Source organism: Siphateles boraxobius, unplaced genomic scaffold, assembly GCF_051911475.1.
Source record: "Siphateles boraxobius isolate OS27281-9 unplaced genomic scaffold, OSU_SipBor_1 119, whole genome shotgun sequence".
Taxonomy (NCBI): Eukaryota; Metazoa; Chordata; class Actinopteri; order Cypriniformes; family Leuciscidae; genus Siphateles; species Siphateles boraxobius.
This window is the reverse complement of record NW_027508721.1, coordinates 1,432,533-1,458,543: the sequence shown is the minus strand read 5'-3', so window position 1 is coordinate 1,458,543 and position 26,011 is coordinate 1,432,533. Positions and strand designations below refer to the sequence as shown.

General features: G+C 37.8%; 1 protein-coding gene across 1 annotated transcript in view; it reads left to right on the top strand.

Annotated features, from left to right (window-relative positions):
- The window catches only part of LOC143711855 (multiple PDZ domain protein), a 62,706-nt gene that overhangs the window by 31,273 nt on the left and 5,422 nt on the right, over positions 1-26,011 (top strand). The window contains 16 exon segments of the mRNA XM_077203938.1: positions 4,990-5,101; positions 8,708-8,906; positions 10,134-10,265; positions 10,348-10,611; positions 10,695-10,872; positions 13,531-13,629; positions 13,749-13,814; positions 13,901-13,960; positions 15,326-15,506; positions 16,977-17,185; positions 21,062-21,153; positions 21,529-21,574; positions 21,894-21,971; positions 22,071-22,430; positions 25,305-25,388; positions 25,679-25,902. Coding sequence (XP_077060053.1) covers positions 4,990-5,101; positions 8,708-8,906; positions 10,134-10,265; positions 10,348-10,611; positions 10,695-10,872; positions 13,531-13,629; positions 13,749-13,814; positions 13,901-13,960; positions 15,326-15,506; positions 16,977-17,185; positions 21,062-21,153; positions 21,529-21,574; positions 21,894-21,971; positions 22,071-22,430; positions 25,305-25,388; positions 25,679-25,902 — 2,384 coding nt within the window.

Below are 26,011 nucleotides of genomic sequence, written 5' to 3'. Positions count from 1 at the left end.
TAAACAGATGTTTGCTGGCTAAATATTCTGGATGACACTGGTCTTTTCCATGACCTCGACACCTCGGTGTGGAGGTCAGGAAAGAATGGAAGTCACCGGCGTGGAGGTGCAGCACGAGACGGCAGAAATCTTTCATCTAGTTTACTTCTTGAACGAGATTCCTGTCTATCAGCTAGCCACTCGATGCTTAATTTTTCTACAGCACGAGTGAGCACCTCCATAAGCTCCTCACTAGCAGGAGACTGAAGTGACGAGTCCCCAGTCTCTGCTGCATCAATACTTTCAACATCCAGATCCTCAGAACTGGATAATTGAAGTGATGGTGCCTCAGCCTGGGGGGAAGAAACCGCAGCGCGTGCTTCCACACCCGGATCTGAGGCACTGGATCTACCAGGTAAAGGCTGAGATAAGGCAGAGCCCGTCTCAATCCCCGCTGATAGATCCATTTGCGATCCCCACGATTGAAGCCTCCGCTGTGCCTTGGCAGCAGCGGGACTCGAACCGCGGGGAGCGCGCACCGAACCACTCTCCTCGAAGAGGGCTCGGTGGGAGCGGAGCGTTTTCATTGACATGCACTCGCAATGCTCGCAACCAGCTCCCTCGAGAGCTGACTGGGCATGCTTCACTCCCATACAAACAACACACAGATCGTGAGTGTCCCCACCCGTGATATAACGTGGGCAGGGATGAACACACTTTCTGAACTGCTGTTCGCTCGCCATATTATATATATATATCGGCTCTTTATAGTTTTTTTATATGTGAAAAACTCCTGCCTAGCAATTTCTAAGGACAGACAAAAACACTTTGAGACACAGACTGATATATTCACACACAGAGCGTTTGCTGAAGACTCAGAAGCTGACGCGCTTGTGTTTTGGGGTGCTTATATAGTTTCCTGGTCGATGAAGTCACCCGCCTATGACGTTCCGTCTCGCGATTGGACTGATTTCATACGTGCTTCATGACGCACTCACGCAGGGGCGTTCCCAAAGGGTTGTCACGCAGCTCGAGTACCCTGATAGGGAACTACTGCTGACTGTTAGCTAGAATGCGCGTTCTGCGCCTGCGTATAAATGAGACAACTGTCTATTTCTGCAGATATATTCATCTATATTCGACATTCAAAAAGAGAAACCGACGCTGCAGGCTGCAGATAACGTTACACAAACCATAAACAAAGCAGTGCGTGCTTACCGTTTTGAATATCAATCCTGTTAAATACTTTCTTTATTCCACTCCACTCATGTTAATATTTAAATATTTGCCAAGGAACACTCATGTAAGATGACGTAACATAACAGCAGCCTTCTATCTGTACCGTTTTGACTTCTTTGCTCGCCGTTTTGCTATTATTCTCGTGCACTGACTCGTTCACTAAGCTGAACAGCCAATCAGAGTTCTCTCTCTCACCGACGGCCCGACGCCAAGGACCAATTTCAGCTGACGGTGCACACTGAGAAAACTTAGTCGGCCGGCTTGGTGTGTTCCTGCCTTAAGACATAACAGCCCCACCCTTAAAATAAAAACCATAGGTTTTTAAGGATGGACACATGAAAGTGTCAGCAATCAGATTTTGAACTCCTTTTTTTTAATGCTGGATATCAAATTAAAACCTTGAAAAATCTGTCCACCACATTATCACATTTAACAGGGGCTCACATGCCCCTGTTAAGAAATAAGCTTAAAGGGTTAATCCAGTCAAAATAAATCTCATGAAACAGGAAACCCAGTATCTGTTAGAACATGGTTTAGTAGTTCCCAGTAGTAGTCCCTGGTGTTCCCCGTGTTTGTTAGTCCCCAAGTCCGATGGTACGTCCAGATTCTGCACAGATTATAGGAAAGTCAATGTATTGACTAAACCCGATTCATTCCTGTTGCCTCGTGTTGAAGATTATGTTGACCGTGTTGGAAATTCAAACATTTGTCACTAAACTTGATGTATTAAAAGGATACTGGCAAGTTCCACTTACTGAGAAGGCTTCTGGAATTTCTGCTTTTGCTACTCCTGATGCATTCCTTCAATATAGGGTGATGGCGTTTGGACTACGGAATGCTGGTGCGACTTTACAGCATTTAATGTCAAGAGTGTTACTTAATGTTCCTAATTGTGATGCTTACCTGGATGATTTGGTCTGTTATTCAGATTCTTGGGATGAACATGTCCAACTTCTCAAAAGTGTTTTTGCACGTTTGAAAGATGGCAATCTGTCATTAAATTTGGCGAAATGTGAATTCACTTGTGCAACCGTAACCCATATAGAAAAGAAGGTCGGAAACGGCAAAGTTCGGCCACTTAGTGTCACGGTAGTGCAAGAGTGAGAGAGGAACAAGATGCAGAATGAGCATGAGGGAAAGTTTTACTAACAGGACTGTAGACGAAGCACAACGAGGAGAGTGAGATGTGCAATACAGTTCAACCAGTAGGGCAGGGCAGATGACACGGTGACAGGCAGGAAGGATGACCACTGAGACCAGTCTTGGGTGATAACAGACTAGAAGACAGCACCAGGCGCGACAGTGGGAAGGACCAGGTAGGAAAACGAGACTTGATGCTTGATCTCTCAGAAATAGATCCAGACTTTGTTGCCAGGCAGTGGCTAGGAAAACTCGGGACACAAGGCAGGGCAGGAACAAACACAAGACTTACAATAAAAAAGACAAGACAAACAGGCAAGGCACAAGAGAGTAATTAAATGGCCAAATAAAACCTGAAACAGAACAATTACTAGAGAAGCAAAAGAAAAGCAAGAATAAAATGACTGGAACTTGCGATCAAAAAATAAAGCAAAAGAACAAACTTACAGGGAACTATAAACTAGATACTGGAGATTATAATCTAGAGTAGAAATAAAACTAAAAGAGAAAAAAACAAAAGACTTGGCTGCACAAGGGCAAAAACTAACTAGAACAAGACTGAAAGGAAAAAAGGATACACTATAGCTAGAAACGATCAAATTCACGTCTAGAACAAGACCAATGTTTAACCATAAGCACAGGCAGGCAAACAGGATTACACTGCAAAGCACACAAATAGAACCAGCAAAGACATGATGGAAAGAGGCACAATATAAAGGGAACAGAGCACATGAGGATCAGGTTAGCAAAATTAGTGAAACGAGGACTAGACGTGGACTAAAAAGGGGCCATGGTAACAAGAAAGGCGGAACAAGAGCACATGGCCAACACAAACAAAGATAGAGCCATGTACTCAGGCACAAGACAAACAAGGAAACATTAAACTATGACAAAACAGACAAGACTGTCAGGGGGACCCTGACACTTAGCACTAAAGTTCAAATTATTTGTATGACAGGCTACTATAGAAACTTCTGTAGAAACTTTTCAGATGGGGGTAATCCTCTCACAGGTTTACTCCGAAAAGTGATTTCTTTTGAATGGACTCCTGAATTTCTGTTTGCCTTTGAAGCATTGAAAACTCTGTTGTGTAGTGCACCTGTACTTTCTGCCCCTCAATTCGACAAAGCTTTCAAGTTGGAAGTTGAAGCCAGTGGCACAGGTGCAATATTTATAATAAATGATCAATATAAAATAATGCTTTTATGGTATTTATTAATAATTTCTACATCTACTAATACATTTTTAACATTTCAAGATTTATTAATTGGTTAATGTATTGTAAACAAACATGAATTAAAAATGAACAATGATATATTTCTAAATCACATTAAGCTAGATTAATAAAGGCTGTAAAAATGTTAATTGTTAGTTCATGAAACCTGAAGCATTAACTAATGTTAGTCAAATGTAATGTTATTGTATGTTACCATATAAATTTATCGTGTACTAACATGAACCGTTCAAAAAGTTTGGAATCAGTAAGAATTTTTTTAAGAAATACTTTTATTCAGAAAGTGTCACAAAAAATTGGACAAAAAAAAAATCTATTTCAAATGATGTACTTTTGAACTTTCTGTTCATCCTATTCATTATAAATCCTGAAAAGAATATCACCGTTTCAGCAAAAAATATTAAGCAGCATTACTGTTTTCAACATTGATAATAATAAATGTTTCTTGAGCACCAAATCAGCTTATTAGAATAATTTCTGAAGGCTGAAGTAATGGCTGCTGAATATTCAGCTTTGCCGTTACAGGAATAAATTACATTTTAAAATATAGTAATATAGAAACTAATGTTGACAAATGCATCCTTTGATTTTAATAACGTATTAGTAAATTTTGAAATTAATATTAACTTTTAATTTTAGAACAAATAAATGCAGCCTGATGAGCAAAATAATCTTCTTTCAAAAACAAAAATCTTACCCACCCATCACATTTGAACAGTAGTGTATTTTTTCTGTATTTATCTGTTTATTTTTCAATAATCTAATAAATTAACAATTTAATCATTTATTAAGTTTTTAAACAATAACAGCTGTTTTTAATTATTACTGTATTTTGATCAGATGCAGCCCTTGTGAAGACACTTTTATTTTGAAAAACATTTTAAAATATCTTACAGACACCAAACTTTTTAATGTTAGTATATTTACCAAATACATATTACTTGTATTTGGCCCTTGTCAAGAGGTCATTTTGGAACCTGGCTGTTCTGGGTTTGATACATTGAGCCAGGCATTGGATTTTGTATAAGTTTGTGAGCATTAGAAAATTGCTTTGCTTGTCTTGACAACAAGAACTGTATCTGGCATCATCTGTTGATGACTATAAAAAAAGTGTAAGAAATTACTCATCGGAGGATTGTTCTTGTTGCTATGAATGTCATTCAGTCACACATTTGCTGGCACCAACTCTCCTGGGATGTCTCTCGAGATCTGGATGCCTGTGTACTAAATAAACACTTCCAACACTGGAAATGAAGCATTGCTGAAGGATCCTTAAAAGGGTCCTTAGCAGCTCCAGAGATCCTTTTTGCTTTTCGTTTATCGCATATGCAAAAAAAAAAAAAAAGGCCATTTCACTGAATAAATATGCCTGATGCTTTTCTCTGTTTGTGTTCCAGACAAATTCCCTCTGTCAGAACAGCAAGATGGAGGCTGATGCTAAAACCGTCTCCATCCCCACAAGTGGCTATGAGAGAAGCATAACTATAGTCAGGGGAAACTCCAGTCTGGGTATGTTAACCCTGTTCATTACACTCTTCCTGTCTGTCTTCTTATACATCCTCAGTATGTTTCACAGAGAAGTGAACTCTGTGAGAGACCTGTAAAATATGTGTTTGCATGTGTGTATAGATGTTGTTTATGTGTGTGTATGTGGTGCAGCTCTTGGTGTGGATCTTAAAACACCTCACAAACTATCCCAGATGAAGCTACACATATTAAGTAGGGATGTAACATTTTGTATTAGTATATGATGTGATGGTTTGCAGAAGTATTTTTGCTATTTAGCATGTACTTTAGTTTGCATGTTTGTATTTATGGTTTTTAAAGAGTAGTGATTTCTCTCTTTTTTTCTGATGTTTTGAGCCAAGTCAAACTATACATAATGCATTGCAGAGCTCAACAAAACTTTTTTTTTTTTTTTTGCTGGGTAGTAGTACCATTATTTTCCCTGTTCCTAATACAATATTTATATATTCTTATTACAAGGAAAAGTAAGATATTATTAAAGGGTTAGTTCACCCAAAAATAAATATTCTGTCATAATTTACTCACATTTATGTAGTTCCAAACCCGTAAGACTTCTGTTTATCTTCAGAACACAAAACAAGATCTTTTTAATGAAATCTGAGTTTTCTGTCCATCCATTGACAGCTACGCTACTGAAACTTTGATACTTCAAAAAGTTCATAAAGAGATCGTAAAAGTAATCCACATGATTTGAGCGGTTTAGTCCAGATTTTCTGAAGAGATTGATCGCTTTATATGATGAACAGATTTAATTCAGTTTTGTATTCACGTTTAAACATTGATCAGCAAAAATAAACACAAGCTCAACTCAATCTGCTTGACGAGCAAAAACAAACCTCATTGGTTCTTGTGAAAGCTCAAATGTGCTGCGTAACACGAGAATGAACCTCATTGGTTCTCACACGCCAAGCAAACACGCTTGAGCTTCCGTTTCCTATAACTGATGTATGAGTTGACGAATGTTTAAATGTGAATAAAAGCCTAAATTCAATCCGTTCATAATATAAAAGATTGAGTCTCAAAAAAATTGGACTAAACCACTCATTTAGAATTAGATTTACGATCTCTTTATGAACTTTTTGAAGCGTCTAAATGTCAATTGCGTAGCTGTCACTGGAGGGACAGAAAGCTCTTAGATTTCATCAAAAAAATCTTAATTTGTGTTCTGAAGATGAATGAAAGTCTTACAGATTTGAAGCGGCATGAGGGTGAGTAAAAGATGACAGAATTTTCATTTTTGGGTGAACTGTCCCTTTGAGTATAGTATGCTATACCTTTAAATATATTAAATTGGACACATTCAATCAATCAAAAAAGACATTTAAAATGTCACAAAATGTTTCCAGTTGAAATAAATGCTGTTCAATTGAACATCAAAGAATTTTGAAAAAATAAAAATGTATCATGGTTTCCTCAAAAATATAAAGCAGGATAATTGTTTTCAACATTGATAATAATAATAAATGTTTCTTGAGCACCAAATCAGCAAGATTTCTGAAGGATCACGACACTAAAGACTGGAGTAATGATGCTAAAAAATTGAGCTTTGCCAGCAGAGGAATACATTACATTTTAAAATATATTAAAATAGAAAACAGCTGTTTTAAATAATATTGTAATTATATTTCATAATATTACAGTTATTATTTTTGACCAGAAAGTTATGGCACACAGTGATTTGTTAAACATTTGAAGCCCATTTTTACTAATGCATCTAAGATTTTCACAAATCAATCATTTACAATTTTAACCAAACTTCAGCTTCATAACTTTATACTGGAGATATATTTTAGCAGAATTTGCAACAATGATGTTGAATAAATCACAGAATACATGTCTTAGTAGGGTAAGTGACAGTCCTGTCAGCTGCCCGAAGCACACACTGGCCTCAGGCCATCCAAATTGCTCAGCCCTGCAGTGTTTATAAAGCTTTTATAAATCATAAGGCTCGGTGAAGAATATAGAAGTCATGGCTTCCAATTAAAACTTGATCTTTCTCTTTTTCTTTCTTTTTGTTGAATATACATCCAATTTGACACAGAGCTCTGCATGAGTGTTATTTAATTCATCAATTCCAGCATCCGGTTTCATCTTACATTTTTTTAAATTGACGTTACAATCAGTAATTTATGAGTCAGTCATTTATGTTGAATGATGAAATAGAGATTATAAATCGTGATGTGTTGTCTCTTATTGTGTGTCTTTTGTTCTGTTGTTCTCTTGTGTCATCTCTGTCCTGTGCTGTGCTTTACATGGTCAGATGTGCACTGCTGTAACTAGCGCACTATGATTGTACTGTAATTTGACTGTTCAGACACAAAACATGATAAATGGATGTTCAAATTGAAAATAAAAACTTAAAAAGCAACAAATCTCAAATTCTTTACGACCATAGTGTTGTCTCCATGTTTGGTGTGTTTCCTTGCATGTTAGCTCTCACATCTGTTTATTTTGCCTTTCTTTTCTCTTTGCGTGGACTACTAATTATTCATAAATCAGCTGCATGTTATTATTTTTAAAATAGGCTTGCATGGTGCATTATTCAAATTGAGAGCAATTTAGACAGATTTATTACAGCTGAAATGTAGTACAAAGCCAACCAGTCACTTTAAACCCACAATGATGTCAACGGCATGGTTTGACGTTCATTATGTAGAAAATAATCTCAGCTTAATAATCGTGAAATGATTTGTTGAAGGAATACTCTGTGATTTTAATACAACACTGAGTCAAAGCCACAACTTAATATGTCGTGAAAGGTAAGTGAGGGGTTTTAAGACTCTATCAAACGCACTGACTCTACATGGTGCACCGACACTTTCACTGTTTCTAGGAGAAAAAAATCTCATAATGCTTTGAATGAGAGAGTTTGAATCGGTAAGACGATTGAATTCATGGGGTATGTAAATGACATCTAGCGGATGATGTTACTTTTAAAATAAGAGAATGTCTGATGTGGTTAAAATTCCCATCACACCCACACTCACTGTCACACTTTAACACACACTTTTGTTGGTTATGATATACATATATTAAAATAACTCATATGGAATGGCCCGGGGCTGATTGTCACACTTTTTACTTTAGTGAATATTTTTCAATGTAGGTTTATTTTTGAAAGCCTATTTTTGTTCAGGTACATACCTTATAGTCCTGGCTACATACAATTAATTTCCACGGTTACTGCCCACAAAACAAAATCCAGTTTTTTGGACGGACATTGACCTTTTTTACACCATATGGGGTAATCTGTGACAATGGAACCTGCCATTAAACAGCCTGTTATAGGCATTGAAGTAAAATGTAAAAGGTGTAACAATTAAAAAAACATCAAAGATGTTAAAGGTAATGCACAAAAAATATAAAATCAAAATACTTTTGAAAACTCGTGACAATACAAGCACATAGCCTAAGTTTACTTTGTAAATGTGTGTGTGTGTGTGTGTGTGTGTGTGTGTGTGTGTGTGTGTGTGTGTGTCTGTGTGTCTGTGTGTGTGTGTGTGTGTGTGTGTGTGTGTGTGTGTGTGTGTGTGTGTGTGTGTGTGTGTGTGTGTGTGTGTGGTGGGTGGGTGTGTGGTGTGTGTGTAGGAATGACAGTGAGTGCTTTAAGGGATGGTTCAGGCATCATAATCCGCTCTGTGGTTCATGGCGGGTCGATCAGTAAAGACGGGAGACTGGCAGTGGGGGATGGAATCATAGCCATCAATGGGGAATCTTCCACCAACCTGACCAATGCACAAGCCAGAGCTATGCTACGCAGACTTTCACTGATTGGACCTGATCTCAGGTGCACACACACACACACACACACACACACACACACACACACACACACACACACACACACACACACACACACACACACACACACACTTGTTTACCTAGCTTTGGCTAAATGAGAACGTAACATTGATTTCTAGTTCTGTTTTTATATAAAGCTAATTTAAATGACTACAAGATAACCATAACATAATAATATTTATAATATATTTACAATAACATTTATTATATTATATTAAACAAATAGTGTTATTTTTATTTCCACAAAATAAGTTGGTAACACTTAACAACAAGGTTTAATTTGTATAGCTATATTAGTTAACATGAACTAACAATGAAAAATATTTCTAAAACATTTATTAATCTTTGTTAATTGTTAATCTCAACATTTACTAATACATTATTAAAATCAAACGTTTCATCTGTTAACATTAGTAAATTAACCTGAACTAAAATGCTCATTGTTAGTTTATATTAATGTATTAACAAACCTTAATTAATGGAACCTCATTGTAAAGTGTTACCAATAAGTTTGTTCCGTTATAAATGAACAAACACACAGATTTTTTATTACAAAATTTTGGGGTCTGAATTAAGTCTCTTTTGCTCATCAAGGCTGCATTTATTTGATCAAATATACAGTAAAAACAATAATACTGTGAAATATTATTACAATTTTGAAAAAAGATATGTTTAATTTAAATATATTTTAAATGGTAATTTACCCCTTTGATGGCCAAGCTGAATTTTCCAGTCTTTAGTTTTACATGATCCTTCGGAAATCATTCTAATATGCTGATTTGGTGCTCAAAACACATTTCTCATAATTATCAATGCCGAAAATAGTTATGCTGCTTAATATTTTTGTAGAAACCGTGAACATTCTTTTAAATATAATTTTTTTTGACATTATAAATGTTTTTACTGCCTCTTTTGATCAATAAAATGCATCCATGCTGAATAAAAGTATACATTTATTTAAAAAAATAAAATAAAAACTTCCTGACCCTAAACTTTTGATTGTTAGTTTCTTATAACAAACATTTTTATTAGACTACATAAGTACTTTAATCTTTATTGATTTATTGATTTAGTTGGAGAGATCAAAATTTAAAGAAAGGTGATGATCTAACAAGTAGCACATTTCATTTGTTGCTGGAATTGTATTTTTCATCAATACAGCCTCAGTCAAACCATGTTTTTGCTTGTTTCTGTGTGTTTTGGTGTATTTCAGTGTGATGTACGTACCTGCTGCCTTCCTGGACATGCACAGAGCCAGCTACGCCCAATCAAAAGAGGAAATGGAAATACACAGAACAGCTACTGTCCAATCCCGGCTCTCACAGAACCTTCCTTTTGAACCCCTGTATGGAATCTGAGACTATTTTTTTTTTCTATATGTTTTGTTGTTTCTTATGGTGTTTTAATGCATATTTGCTTTGTGTTAGAGAATGCATTTCGGAACAACAAAATACAGTAGATGGAAAAGGAGTAAACGGAAAGACTCAAGCTGAAGAAGAGAATGAACGAATAGATAACCACAGTCAAATAGAACAAAGAGAGGACAGTGAAAGACTGGGAAAAATGGTGAAGGATGAAAAAACGGCCTTGAAGAGTGAGAACGGACAAAGACGAGGGAGAGGAAAAGACAGACGAAAAGATGAAGAAGAGACTCATGGGAAAGATTGTAACTCATGGAGTCAGCCTAGAAGGTATCAATTAAATAACAAAATAGTCCAGCATTCACATTTAACATGTTCATGTGTAATAATGGGGATATTTTCCTGTGTCCTAGAGTAACATTATTTAGGGCCGGGGGCACGTGCCTTGGCTTCAGTGTGGTGGGGGGTCGTGGTATGGGCAGTCGATTGAGCAATGGAGAAATGAGACGAGGCATCTTCATAAAACATATCGCTGAGGACAGTCCAGCTGCACACAACAGCACTCTAAAGAAAGGAGACAGAATTCTTCAGGTGTGTGTGTGTGTGTGTGTGTGTGCATGTGTTTTTATTAAAGAGTAGCTTTTAACTGTTGGTCTGCTCTACTTTAGGGCTTATTCTAGCCAAGAACTGCTCACTTAGACAAGAAGATAATGTGTGAAATACCAATAACAGAAAGAACCTTGGTCGAATAATAACACACGAGTCAATAATTGAAAGTACCAATTATTTCTCAGACGTAAATCAAAACATTTTAGTTTAAGGTTTATTTGTTACTTTGTAATTATTACAAATATAAGTACTGAGTAATATAATTTAACAGCATTTACTTATTATAGGGTTAGAGTTAGGTTTAAGGTTTGGTTTAGATTTAGTTGCTTGTAATTATGAATATGTCACTGTTACTATAGTAAGTAGTACATGTAACCTGTATAACAAGGGCACTGTAAAATAAAGTGTTACCCAAAACACAAAGCAGAATATAATTAATATCCTCTCAGATTTGATGCCATGAAAACCTTGAAAATAATCCTATGATTAAAGCTAGCATGAAAAGGAGGTTGTGATAGCCTATTTTGCCCTATTGTGATACAAATCTGAGTGAAACAGCTTCTCGAAGAAAAAAAAAATATTTAGGGCAGGACTTGATTTTGCCTATGGAATTGATGGATCATTTTAGTTTGTTATTGCTGTGATCTCATGTGAGTGACAGGATGTCCCGCCCTCGTGCCAGTAAACACGTCATTAGAGAAGAAAAGAGATGTCGTTGAAAGAGGGAGGGGAAGTTATTTTAATTAAAGATTTCGAGGGCGCATGAATTTATAATGTGAAAAATTTATAAAATGTAAAAAAATTATGTGCACTGACAAATTGTTTATAAAAAAAATACTTCAGTTTTCCATAAAAAATAAGAATTGTCCATTTAATTTCAAGATGACTTTAAAGTATGATTCACCAAAAATGATTCTGAAAATTCTGTCAATATCTGCCTGATTCCAAACCTGCACCAAAAAAAGTGTTTTTTTTATTTTCTTCTTTTTCTTTATTATTCTTACCACTCACAATAACCACAAAAAGTAAATGAGAACTCGGGCTGCCAGGCATTTAAAAGGATGCAGAAGGCACCATAAAGATATCATAAAAGTACATTCTCAGTTATCTGATGAAATGGACTTTAATGTATTGAACGTACGCTTGTACTGTACTTCAAATCAAAGTATATTTTTTGCAAAAACTGTGCTATGCAGATAATATAATATAAATTAAAAATGTAAATGCCACTTAAATGTCCTTAAAGAGAATAGACTTTCATGACTGTTTCTTACTGCACTCAAGTACAGTTTTGAAAGTGTGAACTTTGTAATGTCAAATTAAGCTTTACTTTAAAGTACATTTTAAATCAGTATGTTTTAATCCTTAGTTGTGTTTTATAGACACTTATTTGATGTGTTGATCAACATACTAAAGCACATGAATGTGCTTAGTTATACATGGCATAGAAGTTTTTAAAGAAATGACATGAAATTATTTTTAGTTTACCATATATGCTTGACAGTACATTCGGCAGGAGACTTAAACAGTATTTCAGAGACAATTGATGAATTATGAAATTACATATAAATACGTACTTAAATCCTACTTAGCTAATTCCTAAAAAAATTTAATATAAATTTTAATTATAATTGTCATTTAAATTCAATAGAAAAAATATTAATTAGCACTTTATAACACTTTATTTGATGGTGTAGTTACACTTTACATGTACTTACTATAATAATAGAAAAATTTAAGGCAGCAACTTTTTTTACAGTGCATAATTTAAAGTACAATCAACTTGGATGTTTAAGTCATTTCAACTTAAATTACATTAAAACTGACTTTAAAAAATGAGTTAAATCTTGTCTAACTTAAAAAAGTTGAAAATTGCTTAATTTATTTTGATGAGTTAAAGCAAAAACATACGTTTTCATAACTTATTGATCATATAATTTTTTCTCAGTGTGCATAATTTCAAGCAACTAGCCCTAAACCAAACCCTAAACCTAACTTAACTACATGTACTTACTATAGGGGTTAACTAATGTTATACATTACATGTTGTGTAATTACAGTAACAACGTCACTTTAAAATTAAGTGTAACCGTATATACTCTTAATGTGTATTATTTCTGTAATACCTACTCTTTTTCTTTTCTTTCTTTTTTTTTTTTTCCCCTTTTTTGTAATTTTGGAGCTTGACAGCCCTAGTTCGTTCCCTTTCATTATACTGAAAGGGTCAGGCCAGGAGATTTTTCAAAAATTCACTTTTTGCGAAAGGAAAAAAATTCAAGTTTGAAACAACTTGAAAGTGGGTATAGAAAAAATCCCAATCAGATAGTCAGATTGGAATTGGTGATTTTACTCTGCTCTTTTAAATTTTGTGTGAAATATTCATCAGACGGCATGAGGCTGAGACTAGTTAGTGTTGATGAACAGTGATGGGAATTGGGTGACGCATAATGATCTCCATCTGCTGGTCATAATAAGCTAATGCATCACTCCTACTCTGACCTAAATAAACTAGATAACAAGATTAGTTTAAAGAAAATCTGGGGCAAACTGGTTAACTTGAAAGTAGAAGTATATTGAAAGGAATGAGAGACTCGGGAGAAGGAACTTCACACATTGCATTTTTAATATGTGTTTTGGCAGGTTCAAGGTGTAGATGTGAGTGATTACACTCATGAAGAAGCCGTTGAGACAATTCGTCAGGCAGGAGACAGAGTAGAGCTACTAGTGCAGAGTCCTCAGGTAACACAGAGACACACATGGACACACATTATCACTTCACAAATACTCATACTCAGTGCTAGAATATACAATAGACAAGACAAAACATGAGTACACATTTATTTCCTCTCTATCCCCAGGTGTCAGCCCCTGGCAACTGCGCTGAAGATGACAATGTATCAAAATCAAATTGTCAAAATCATGAGGTATATTTCTGCTTATGCTATTGTGTGTATCATTAATGTCTTTTAGTAGATGTATATGGTAATATGAAAGTTTTTCTCCTCTTTAGGATCCCAAGATCCCCATTAATCTCTCCCCAACCTACCCCTTCAGCCCCATTCCCTTTAAGGTCTGTAATGTGTGTTTGCATAGTAATGATCTAATATATCTATATAAGTTACATATTATCTACATGCTGAACACTAACCTTCTGAAAAAGAGGTACTCATAAGAATACTTTAAAAAATACTTATTTACTTATAGGAAAAATAAAGATACTCAAGTGTGAACTAATTGTAATATTTTGGAACACTTATGTTAATCGCAATTAAATGAAAATGTAGTTTAAAATTATATTAAATGCAATTTAGAGTGCTTTTTGACCCACTTAAGTATTACAACTTTATAATTTCATAATTACTTTCATTGTCTTTGAAATATGGTTAAAGTGTAATGTACTTAGAGCATTTATAGCTAGCTAAAATTATACTTTGTCATTTCTATTAAAACTTGTGTCTAATGTATTTTAATACATTTCTAATTACACATTTGTATTGATGTTGTATTGAAGTTGCGATTTAATACAGCGATATAGTAATTTTAAATGTTATATCAAATAATACGAATCAGTTTTACTTACTGTTTATAGTGTAATATTAGTCAACACACCAAAGTATGAAGAATCATAATTTTAAACATTATTTAAAATGTACTTTTAAATAATACTTTTAATTTTAAATTATTACAAAGTGCACTTTTTAAGTGTACTGAAGTGTGATTAGAAACAGTCATGGAAGTGTAATTAAGGCCTGTTCCCACCAACACAAGGGCGATAATTAGAACGAGAAAGTTCTAAAACAAATTCTAAATGTAAAATAATAGCAGAGTCCGCACCACAAATGCAACGATAACGACACTGTGAAACGATATTGTTGGACTCACTTTCAGAATAATTTTTTTCCATCTGATGACTGAAAAAACATTGACAGCCAATCAGAATCCATCCTGCTGCAAAAGCTCGAACATTTAAAGCGGCAGATGACAAAACTGCAACATGTTTATAATAAACAGAACGATGTTATGCATATGGTTATCGTTATTGGTGTGAAGTGGCTTTTTATTTGAGTAATAGTGTATTATCTGCAAGTACCATTTTGTAAAAAATATATTCTTTTAAGATTTGAAGGAGGCTACACTATAAGTACACATTCAATACAGTTGTGAGTACTTTTTTTTCAGAAGGGTAAATGGCAATAAAACACAACATTTCCTGATCTATGGAGATGATAAAAATCTAATAAAAGCGTGTTTTTTTTCTTAACATGTTTTTTTAATGAAAACATTTTATTTATCATGTTTCTTTATATTGCTGCGTCAGTATTTATTAACAAGAAAATATCTGATTTTTGTGCTATACTGTTGAGTATAACTGAGAGAACTGATTAAATAATTTATTTTCTGAAGAATATAATCACTCTTTATATTGCATTTGTAGCGTACAGAAGACTGCAAATTGGGGAAACCTCCGCATCCCGTTCCTCCCCCGTTCCTCCTGAAACTGCCCTCTAGGCCAGTGAACACAGAAACAGATGGAGTGCAGAAGGTTCCAGAGAGACCACCCCTGCCAGAAGAGGCTTCACATCATCACAGCGAGCAGGAGCAAGCCTCTTACTGGAGTATGTTTGTGTCTGTGTGTGTTACACAAAGGGGACCAAATCAGTGTTGCCAGATCTCGCGAGACAAATAAGCAACCAGGCCCGTGAAAACAAGCCCAAAACAAGCGACTTTTTCTCATAGACAGTGAAAGAGCTTTTTTTACGGAGCCCCCTAGGTTCCGGGAAGAGAAAAATAAATAAACTGTGCACGGTTTTACAATCCGTGGGGACGGATAGTTTTAAACTGTGGGTACAGATTGTCAATTTACATCAATGTGAACAGATTGGTAAACTGTGCCCAGTTTTGTAAAACTGTGCACACGGTACAGTTTATTTTTCTTCTGTAATGAAGCTTGGCTGTCCATCTAGTGTAAAATGTTGGTACTGCGGCCAAATAAAATCTCACTGAAAGCTAATTTTTTGAGATATCAACCTAAAATTTGGAACACAACTACTTCAGATTTTTGGCTTACATTTTCTCTTGCAGTTTTAGAGTAAAATATATTTTGTAATATATATATTTTATATAAAATATAAATAATTATATTTTTACATTGTTCATTTTCATAAACTCAAACTTGTATAACTTTTTTTCTGTTTCACTTTCATAATTTCATAATACTTCACTTCAACAATAATCTGGCAAATGTCTTCTTTAAAACAAGACCAACCATAGGTCTATATTCCAAAGCATTCTTGAATTACAACCATTTAAGTTTGAATAGTGATTTTCATGTCTATGCGAAAAAAGGGGGAGTGACAGTTAAAGGGTTAAATGATATTAAACTATAACATCTATATCTAGAATATCTCAAATATAATTAATATATTAAAACTCTACTACAGTCCAGTCACCATCAGTCGTGACGATCGCGACTCGCACGTATTTTCATGTAAACGTCACTCACTGACGTTTTCCTAACCAGAAAAAAACCCGATTGCCCTGCTCTGCCTCTGATTGGCTAGTACTCATTGCCATCTGGGTCAGAGCCAATTAGAAGCAGGATGTGGGTGGGAAAAAACTCTGTGTATAGGGAAAGGGGAGAGACAGAGGGAACAGGCAAGACAAACTCCTACGTTTACATAACATAAGCTATAGAAAATATCTGCTTGACAACGAGCTGAGAACAAGCCCAAATAAGCAACTACACTTTAGAAACAAGCCCAAAACAAACGCGACCCGCAACTACCAATATTTGTAAGCAACTTTACAGAAAAACAAGCCCCAAGTCGCTTATAATAAGCGAGACTTGGCAACACTGGACCAAATGTCCCCTAAAGACCAAACCTGAAATCTCCTACATTGTGAGGAACCGTCCTCACCATGAAAACTGCTTGCAGTTTTGTTTGCAGAAAGGTTTAAATGAGCCTTAGGAGTAAATCATAGGGAATCAAAAATATCCTTAGCTCAGAATACAGGTCAATGCCCACTAATGTGTCTGTATTGCTTTTTCTGGATGTTTTGACATGTTTGTGTGTGTGTGTAAGCAGGCCGTATGCAGCAGAGGTATGGCAGTCTGCCTGGAGAGCTTCACATGTTTGATCTGGACTGTGGCTCATACAGCTCTGGACTAGGACTGTGTTTGTCAGAAAACAGAGATGGAGTGCGTGGAAGAATGAGCGTGTACGTGTCAGAGATCAAACCAGACGGGGCTGCTTCTGCAGATGGTCAGGTCAGAGTGGGAGATGAACTACTGGAGGTGAGAACCACCTCCTTACATTTACATTTATTCATTTTGCTGACGCTTTTATCCAAAGCGACTTACAATTGCTATGTATGTCAGAGGTCGCACGCCTCCAGAGGTCTGGAGCAACTAGGGGTTAAGTGTCTTGCTCAGGGACACATTGGTGTCTCACAGTGGTTTCGAACCCGGGTCTCTTACACCAAAGGCATGTGTCTTATCCACTGCGATAATAATTCTTATCCAAATTATTCCAGACATGCTGTATATATATATTATTAGAAAGCAAACCCATTCAGTTTCTCGTGATGCAAGGAAGACAGAAGTCCAGTGTAACACTCTAAATTGAGATCATTTCAGCAAACACTGATTTTAACGTAAATTTTCCAATGTGTAATGTCTTTGAATTCAAACTATTATTGTTTTTTCTGTAGGTTGTTGATTAAAGGTTACCATGAACAACAGATCCTTATACTGTCACTGGCAACTAACATAGAATATTTTATTGAGGTTTGATTGTAACAAAAGTAATGCAACAGAATTTGAATTGGTCAAGTCTTATAATATTTTAATTATCCAAATAGTAATAAAAATATTTTTATTAAAAAAATGATCAATACTCATTTAATGGTTATATTACATCATTATATATTATATATGGCTTCATTGACACTTCAGTTCAAAAAGCGGGCATTCCAGGGTTCTCAGGATGCTTAGAACATATCAATGTTATCTGGCAACAAATTAAATCAGCTAAAAAGGAGAAGGAGCTCCATGTAACATTCCTGGATTTGGCTAATGCATAAGGTTCAGTGCCACATGAGCTTCTTTGGGCAGCATTTGATTTTTTTAGAGTACCAATGTCAATAACAAATTTAGTGAAAGCCTATTTTGGAGATTTGCAATTTAGTTTCTCAACTCCAAAATTCAGCACTACATGGCAATGCTTAGAGGTTGGAATAATGGCAGGATGCCCCATTTCTCCACTGGCTTTTACCATGGCAATGGAAGTAATCATTAGGGCATCAAGATGGGTAGTAGGAGGCGAGCGCTTGGTTTCTGGGATGCGACTACCACCAATCAGAGCATACAAGGATGACATGACAACCATGACTACAACAGTAGCCTGCACTAATCGGTTATTGGGGAAGTTAACAGATAATATTGAATGGGCACGAATGCAATTTAGGGATCTAAAGGACACAGTTCGAGTGGGAGAAGTTAGACGACAAGCAGTGGAAGGGTTGAAGAGCATAAACAGCTGTGCTCTACCAGGCAAACTGAAACTCTGGTGCTTTCAGTTTGGTCTACTGCCAAGGTTGCTGTGGCCACTGACTGTGTATGAGGTTTCTTTGACAACAGTGGATAAGCTGGAAGCGTTAATAAGTTCATACATCAGGAAATGGTTGGGAGTTCCACGCTGCCTCAGCAGAATGGGACTTTATAGTAAAGGAGTATTGCAGCTGCCAGTCTCTGTTTTAACCGAGGAGTTTAAGTGTGCCAAGGTCAGACTGGAAATGACGTTAGCAGAGTCACGCGACAAATGTGTAAGGGAGACAGCCCCTGTGGTAAAAACTGGTAGAAAGTGGTCAGCAAAGAAATCTGTAGTAGAGGCAAAGGCTGACCTTCAAATTGGGGATATCGGGGGATAGGTACAGCATGGAAGAGGGGGTTTTGGGCTCAGTTTAGCTCCTCCTAAATGGTACAAGGCAGGCCCAGCCCAAAGGAGGAAGCTGGTAGTCAACGAGGTGCGAAAGCAGGAGGAGAGGATGAGATGTATAAAGGCCATTTCCCAGGCCAAGCAGGGAGAGTGGATGAGATGGGAGAGTGTGGAACAACGCAAAATGGGCTGGCAAGACCTTTGGTCAATGGAAGAGAGTAGGATCAGTTTCCTTATTAGGTCAACATATGATGTTCTCCCATCACCGCAGAACCTAAACCTCTGGGTAGGAGAGGATCCATCTTGTCCTTTGTGTTCATCAGATATTGTTTTGTGGTCTGGATCAGCACGCATTGTTCAACTGATAGAGTTAACAGTGCCATGGGAGGACGCGGTAGATGAGGCATATGAGAGGAAGAAACTGCGGTATGCTCATCTGGCCACTGAAGCAGAACAGCGAGGATGGAGAGTCCAGGTTTATCCAGTGGAAGTGGGTTGTCGTGGTTTTGTGGCACACTCTACAACCCGGTTCCTCAGAGACGTCGGATTCAGTGGCCAAGAGTTGCGTCGTACAGTAAAGAACTTATCTGAAGCAGCAGAAAGGAGCAGCAACTGGCTGTGGTTGAGACGGAAAGATTCTAGCTGGCTGTGTACAGGCCGCCATGCTACGGTTTCGTAGAATTCTTGAAAACTTGAAAGGTCTGTTGGTTTATTTGTATAGGTTGTATAGTATTTACTGTCATTACGTTCCTATGTATATTGCGTGAATGACGGGTGGTTGGGCAGATATTGTGTTTTGCGGTAGGTGGTATGCCATACGGAACCGTTGCCACTGAAACTGCATATTAACGCACCAGTGGGGCTCGACAGCCTTAGTCAAACGGGTTGGCGCGTATGGTTGGGTTGCGGAGAGATTGTGAGATTGTGGTTAGGTCTCAGCAGCAACTGTTGGTTTATTTGTATAGGTTGTATAGTATTTACAGTCATTACGTTCCTGTGTATATTGCGTGAATGACGGGTGGTTGGGCAGATATTGTGTTTTGTGGTAGGTGGTATGCCATACGGAACCGTTGCCACTGAAACTGCATATTAACGCACCAGTGGGGCTCGACAGCCTTAGTCAAACGGGTTGGCGCGTATGGTTGGGTTGCGGAGAGATTGTGAGATTGTGGTTAGGTCTCAGCAGCAAGAGGGAAGTAGAGGTCAGTAACCTGGGCTGAGTTGAGTGGGGGACGGAGGGGGGTGACTCTGGACGCCAGAGTCACTGTCGAGCCCTCTTGAGGTGTCGTGGGCTAGTCGACGAAACACTGAGGACGGAAGGTGCCCACTTGAAGACCCTAGAGATGTTCCCTACTCCGCTCAATCCAGAGGGTTGTTATGGGGGGACCGCACTGAGGTTGCAGCCGTTGTGTGTGCTGACGCGCTATACACTGTATTAACACCAGACAGAAGATTCACGTCACCAGATGGAAAGAAGCGTAAATGGATGGAGAAGCATAGGTTACTGTAAAGCTACGTCTTAGTTGGTGATTATCTTGGCGAAAGCCGAGTACAAATCAGCATGAAGTTTTAACATCTACTCTCGTGTAATGGAAATCATCTTTAATTAACATAAAATAATATATTTATGAGTGAAATAGTGACATACATAAAACAAAACAAAAAATAAATATATATAGTGAATAGTGAACAATGATTTAACATATTTCAGATCATTATAATCGTCATATCATTAGCCAATAAATACAATCAATCCCGATCAGCCTTTTAATTTAAATACTGACAGATATAAGAATTAGTACCATTTAACAGTGAGAACTAATCAGTATTAGAAATAAATAAATAAAGGAATTTTAGTATAGTAGCACATTTTAATACTACTAGTCTCTTATTTAAGTTTTTTTAAATATACACGTATAAAATAAAAATATATTTTTTCAATTGTTACCATTGTAAACACCGATTTTTTTGTGTTTGGTTTATTGATTAAATTTGATAATATGATCTAGCCTTTCTCTTTATAATTCTATTAATTCTACATGTATTTGGCACACATGAAAGTTATAAAACATGGTATGTAGCTTTGTATTAGTCTGTGAGTAATAAAGGACAATGTAAAATGTTACAATTGCCCCTAATCTTCTCAACATAACTAAAAGAGCAAAACTTGTGAAATATGTCTCTTATCAAAGGTTGAGGTTTGTCGTCTTCATGGTAATGTGTATATTTTGCAGATAAATGGACAAGTGCTGTATGGACGCAGTCACCAGAATGCAACAGCAATCATCAACAATGTTCCAGCTAAAGTTAAGATTCTGCTCACAAGGTGAGACATTTTATCATGAATGCAGACTAACACATGCATTATAATATACTCATCATATACTGTAGGTAGCCTATGTATATTATTACTGTGATGTCCAAAAGTGTGAGACCAAGATGAATGTAAAATTTTAAATAGAGGAAGAGATTCTGCAATATTTCTAGGCCAGCTCAAATGCATGGTGCCATGAACGAATTTCAATTCAACATTTCTCTCAAATTTTAATGCTGATATTTGTCATTTGTAATGAAAATTCTGTATGAAATTTGAAATCAAACTAGAAGTATTTTCACTAAAATTCTCTTTTTTTGGAGTTTTTTTTGCATGTGTAGTTTATATGTAACATATTTTGATTCACATATTTAATTTTCTCATCAGGAATAAAGATGCACAGAAACAAATGACTACAGGACCAGTAAAGGAGGCAATGGAGCCATACACACACATACACACACATATAAATAAACTAAAATACTTCTTAAAATAGTAAAAGTCATAATAATTATAGAGCTATACTCGATTAACAAAACAAATCATTGTCAAAAAAAAAAACATTCTTAACAAGTTCATTACAATAATTTTGCATATTTAGCTGTATGTGTCTGACAAGTTCATTGAAAATCTTTTTTTAATTATTTAATTTATTCTGAAATACTCTTTAATTTAACTTCATTTACCACATGTCTGCTTCACTAAAGATCTTCTATATCTTATGTCATCTCATGACAGTTTTATCTGTTTAGATGGACAACTGTCCTGTTAAATTTCCTGGCATGCATATGAATATGGTCAGAGAAGGTCAACATTCATTTTTATCACAGGTAAAACAGTCAAACCAAATGTTAGACAAACACATGACACAAAATATCTGCCTGCTTTGTTCTCATTGTCTTTGTTCTCATGATTTTGTTTGCCGGTAGGATGGAAGGATCAGCAAAGAGGATAAACTGAAATCCCGCTCCTCAGAGAGCCTCAACATTGGTCTTCCTGCTCCAGTCAATGCCACATCCAATCATAAGCCTTCCTGTCATCCCGCCAGTCACATGCCCCTCAGCTGCTTTGTTCCTCCATCATCTGGCATTTCATCAGCTGACTGCAGCTCAACAGCCAATCAGAGCTCTCGCACGGGGCCTCACAGCACTTCTTACTTGGCCCAGTGTTCTGTGAGCTCGGACCCCCTTACATGTCCCATCATAGCTGGCTGTATAAATACTATTGATATCTGCAAGGGCTCCACGGGGCTCGGCCTCAGCATAGTTGGAGGCTGCAACACACTACTGGTGAGAAATTAAAAAGGAAACTGAGTATATTAGACTTCACTATGGCGAAACTTGAAATACAATGAAGCAACTTGAATGCAAACCTGAATTTTCTTTATTCCTTGGAACACAAAAGGAGTTTAGAAGAAAGTTCACACTGTGTTTTTCTTTACAATGAATCGTTATATTGAATATGGGTCTGTCGCACTGCAAAAATGACATAAAGCATTTATGCATTATCCAAAGCAACTTAACATTTTATCAGTTCATGCACTGCCTGGGAATTGAACCCAAGACCTTTGCATTGTAATTGTTATGCTCTAATGGAATTCACCTTAAAAGTGGCTAATGCACTATAGCGCAGGTCTTCAGAAGCCGTACAATAGCTTTGAGTGGGAAACTGACTCATCATTACTAAATGATGTTCTTCTTGAAACTACTCTAATTTTTTTTTTGGAGGGAACTATCCCTTTAAATAAATATTCCTGGTCAAATGAAACGTCTAGCTTACATTATGGTAACCCTCGTTCCCTGAAGGAGGGAACGGAGATGCCACTTCGAGACTGACGAATAGGAATTTCGCTAGAGAGGCCAATCTACTTTGAGTGAAAATAAACAAGCCAATGCACATTGGCTTGCAATCATTTGCATCAGCTGTTCAGCCACGCAGCGTGGGTATATATTGAGCAGCCGTGCAATTGCACTTCAGTTTTTTGCTGAGGAGCCAATGCCGATAAGCTGGCGGGCCGCAGCAGATGTGGCAACGGGACGTGGCGTCTCCGTTTCCTCCTTTAGGGAACGAGGGTTACCATATGTAACCTAGACGTTCCTCTTCAGTTGGTTAGTCGACACCACGTTGAGACGCTGGGAAAGTGTGCCCTTACTGTTAGGAAGGAGAACGCTGCGGAACCCACATTCTTCCCCGAAAGAGTTATGTGGAGATATACATATGGACTAACCCGAAGGTTGTACTGCATATGAATACTGGGTGACTTAGCCCAAGGGAAAGACACAGGCTTACGTTTAGGAGCAGCCATGAAAGAAACGCACATATGGGATCCCCGTAGGGTCACACATATGGGACCCAGCCTAGACCCGGTTCTCAAGGATTCAATGGATAACAGGCCTGGCACCGGACACTCCGCCATGTCCAGGCAGAGGGTGTTGGAGGGCTCTCCAACAGGTTTTTCACTATGGAGCAATAAGGGTGCACAGTAGGGTGCAGCAAGCCAACAGAGCCGAGCCACTCAGTGCTTCTACCCGTCTAGGGTGAGAACACGGGAGGGGACCGGCTCTACACGTAGGCTATAATATCTAGCGAACGTGTTAGGTGTCGCCCAGCCCTCAGCTCTACAGATATCTGTTAGCGAGGAGCCACGTGCCAGCGCCCAGGAGTGAGACTGCAACCTGAGCGGACAGGGCACGCCTTGTGCATGGTAAGCCAAGGCGATGGCATCCACTATCCAGTGGGCCACCTTCTGCTTGGAGACAGCCATTCCCTTCTGCTGGCCTCCTTAACAGACAAAGAGCTGGTCTGAGGTGCTGAGACTTGAGTTCTGTCCACGTACAAACGCAGAGCCTGGACGGGACAGAGCAAAGCCAGGGCTGGGTCTGTCTCCTCCAGGGGCAGTGCTTGCTGGTTCACCACCTGGTCCCTGAAGGGAGTGGTAAGAACCTTGGGCACATAACCAAACCGGCGTCCTAGTACAACATGGTTGTCACCCGGCCCGAACTCTAGGCACAATTCGTCGACCAAAAATGCCTGCAGGTGCCCTACCCTCTTGATAGAGGCCAGCACCTCTCTGCGAGAAGAAGCAAGGTGGCAAGACATGGGCATCGGCTGCTCTCACTGTAGTAGAGTGGATGGCCTGAAACTTGGGGGGACGCCGGGCGAACTGATTCGCATAGCCAAGCCTGATGGTCCGAATGAGCCAGCGAGATGGACCGGGGAGCGCTAACCAGGCTTGCAGAGACTGTACGAGCGGGACCAAAGGGACCGTTGGCGTACCCGCAGTGGGGCAGCGAGGTGGAACGCAGGGACGCGGCTCGGGATGCTGTCTCTGGGAGGTGGCCCGAAGCGGGGTCTGAGTGTGCTGTGCAACACTTACCTGGTTCCACGGGGCAGTAGGCAGCTAGGTTGCATTCTCGAACTGCACGCTGCTGCCCGCTGACGATAGAAGAGGGGGATGAGAGTGGTGAGGATTCTCTCCTCCCACTGTTCTCCGGGCCCTCTTTGGACCCAGAGATGACAGAAACTGCACTTTTATTGAAAATTTGGGTACTGCTGGTTTTAAGGCCAGCGGCGACACACAAATAAAAGGGAACAAAAGATTTTCCTTCTGGCCCTCTTGTGGGGGAGGGAGCAGTGCGGTCACCATCTCCTGAAGAGCAGTCCAATCTATCTCCGGGTCGCCCGTCCTAGGGCGCCCGTCCCTTTTTCACTTAATTTGTAAAAAAAAAAAAATTGTGGCATTGACAGAAGGCTAGAAATACTCTTGATAAAACATATTAAATATTCCTTTAAATAAAAAAAAAAGAATTTTGAAGTAATGTTGCAATCACCAGAAATCAAAATTGGAGCAAAATCAATATTCTTTCTTTCTCCACATATATTTCGGGCTCTTTCATGTGGAGATAAACAAAGCTTTTGAATTTAAAACATTTTTTAAAAATTATTAAAAATTTTGCACTATTTCTAGGAATAACTGTCAAATTTCCAATTAAACTTTTCACTTAAATGCTGACAATATAATCTTTCTTTCTTTCTTTCTTTCTTTCTTTCTTTCTTTCTTTCTTTCTTTCTTTCTTTCTTTCTTTCTTTCTTTCTTTCTTTCTTTCTTTCTTTCTTTCTTTCTTTCTTTCTTTCTTTCTTTCTTTCTTTCCTTCCTTCCCCAGGGAGTAATAGTGATTCATGAAGTGAACAAGGATGGTGCGGCACACAGAGATGGCCGGTTGTGGGCAGGAGATCATATATTAGAGGTACAGAACTTCAACATTCACCAGTGAAGTTGAACAGAATGTAGTTTATTGATTTTTTCAAAAGAACTTCCATTGACCCAAAGTGTGCATAAACGTAGTACATAGAGGAACTGTCATTACTGTAAACTCATGGCTTAGATTATAAAAAATTACATCAACAATGTACAGTGCACATATTTATGGGCTGATTAAACTGAACTTAGTATCCAAACAGGCAAATATTGAATCTACTTGTCCTTTCCAAGGTTCTTTGAATGGCCCTTGAGTGTAGTCACTGTTCTCTCCTCCAGGTGAACGGCATTGATCTGAGAATGGCCACTCATGAGGAGGCCTTGAGTGTCCTGCGCTTGAGTCCGCAGCGTGTGCGATTGTGTATCTACAGAGACCCTGTGACAGAGAACCACTCCACACACACCCTGCAGAACCACACACCCGTGGACATGTGGGACCTCTTCAGTGTGGAACTGAACTGCAAACCAGGACAGGGACTAGGGCTTTGCATTGTGGGTAAAAGGTGGGTTATTCTAAAGGAATTATTACATTACAGAACTGCACACTATAGGCCATGAATAATACATAGAATCAGGTGTTTTCAGAATTCATAATTTTCTGCATGTCTTGCA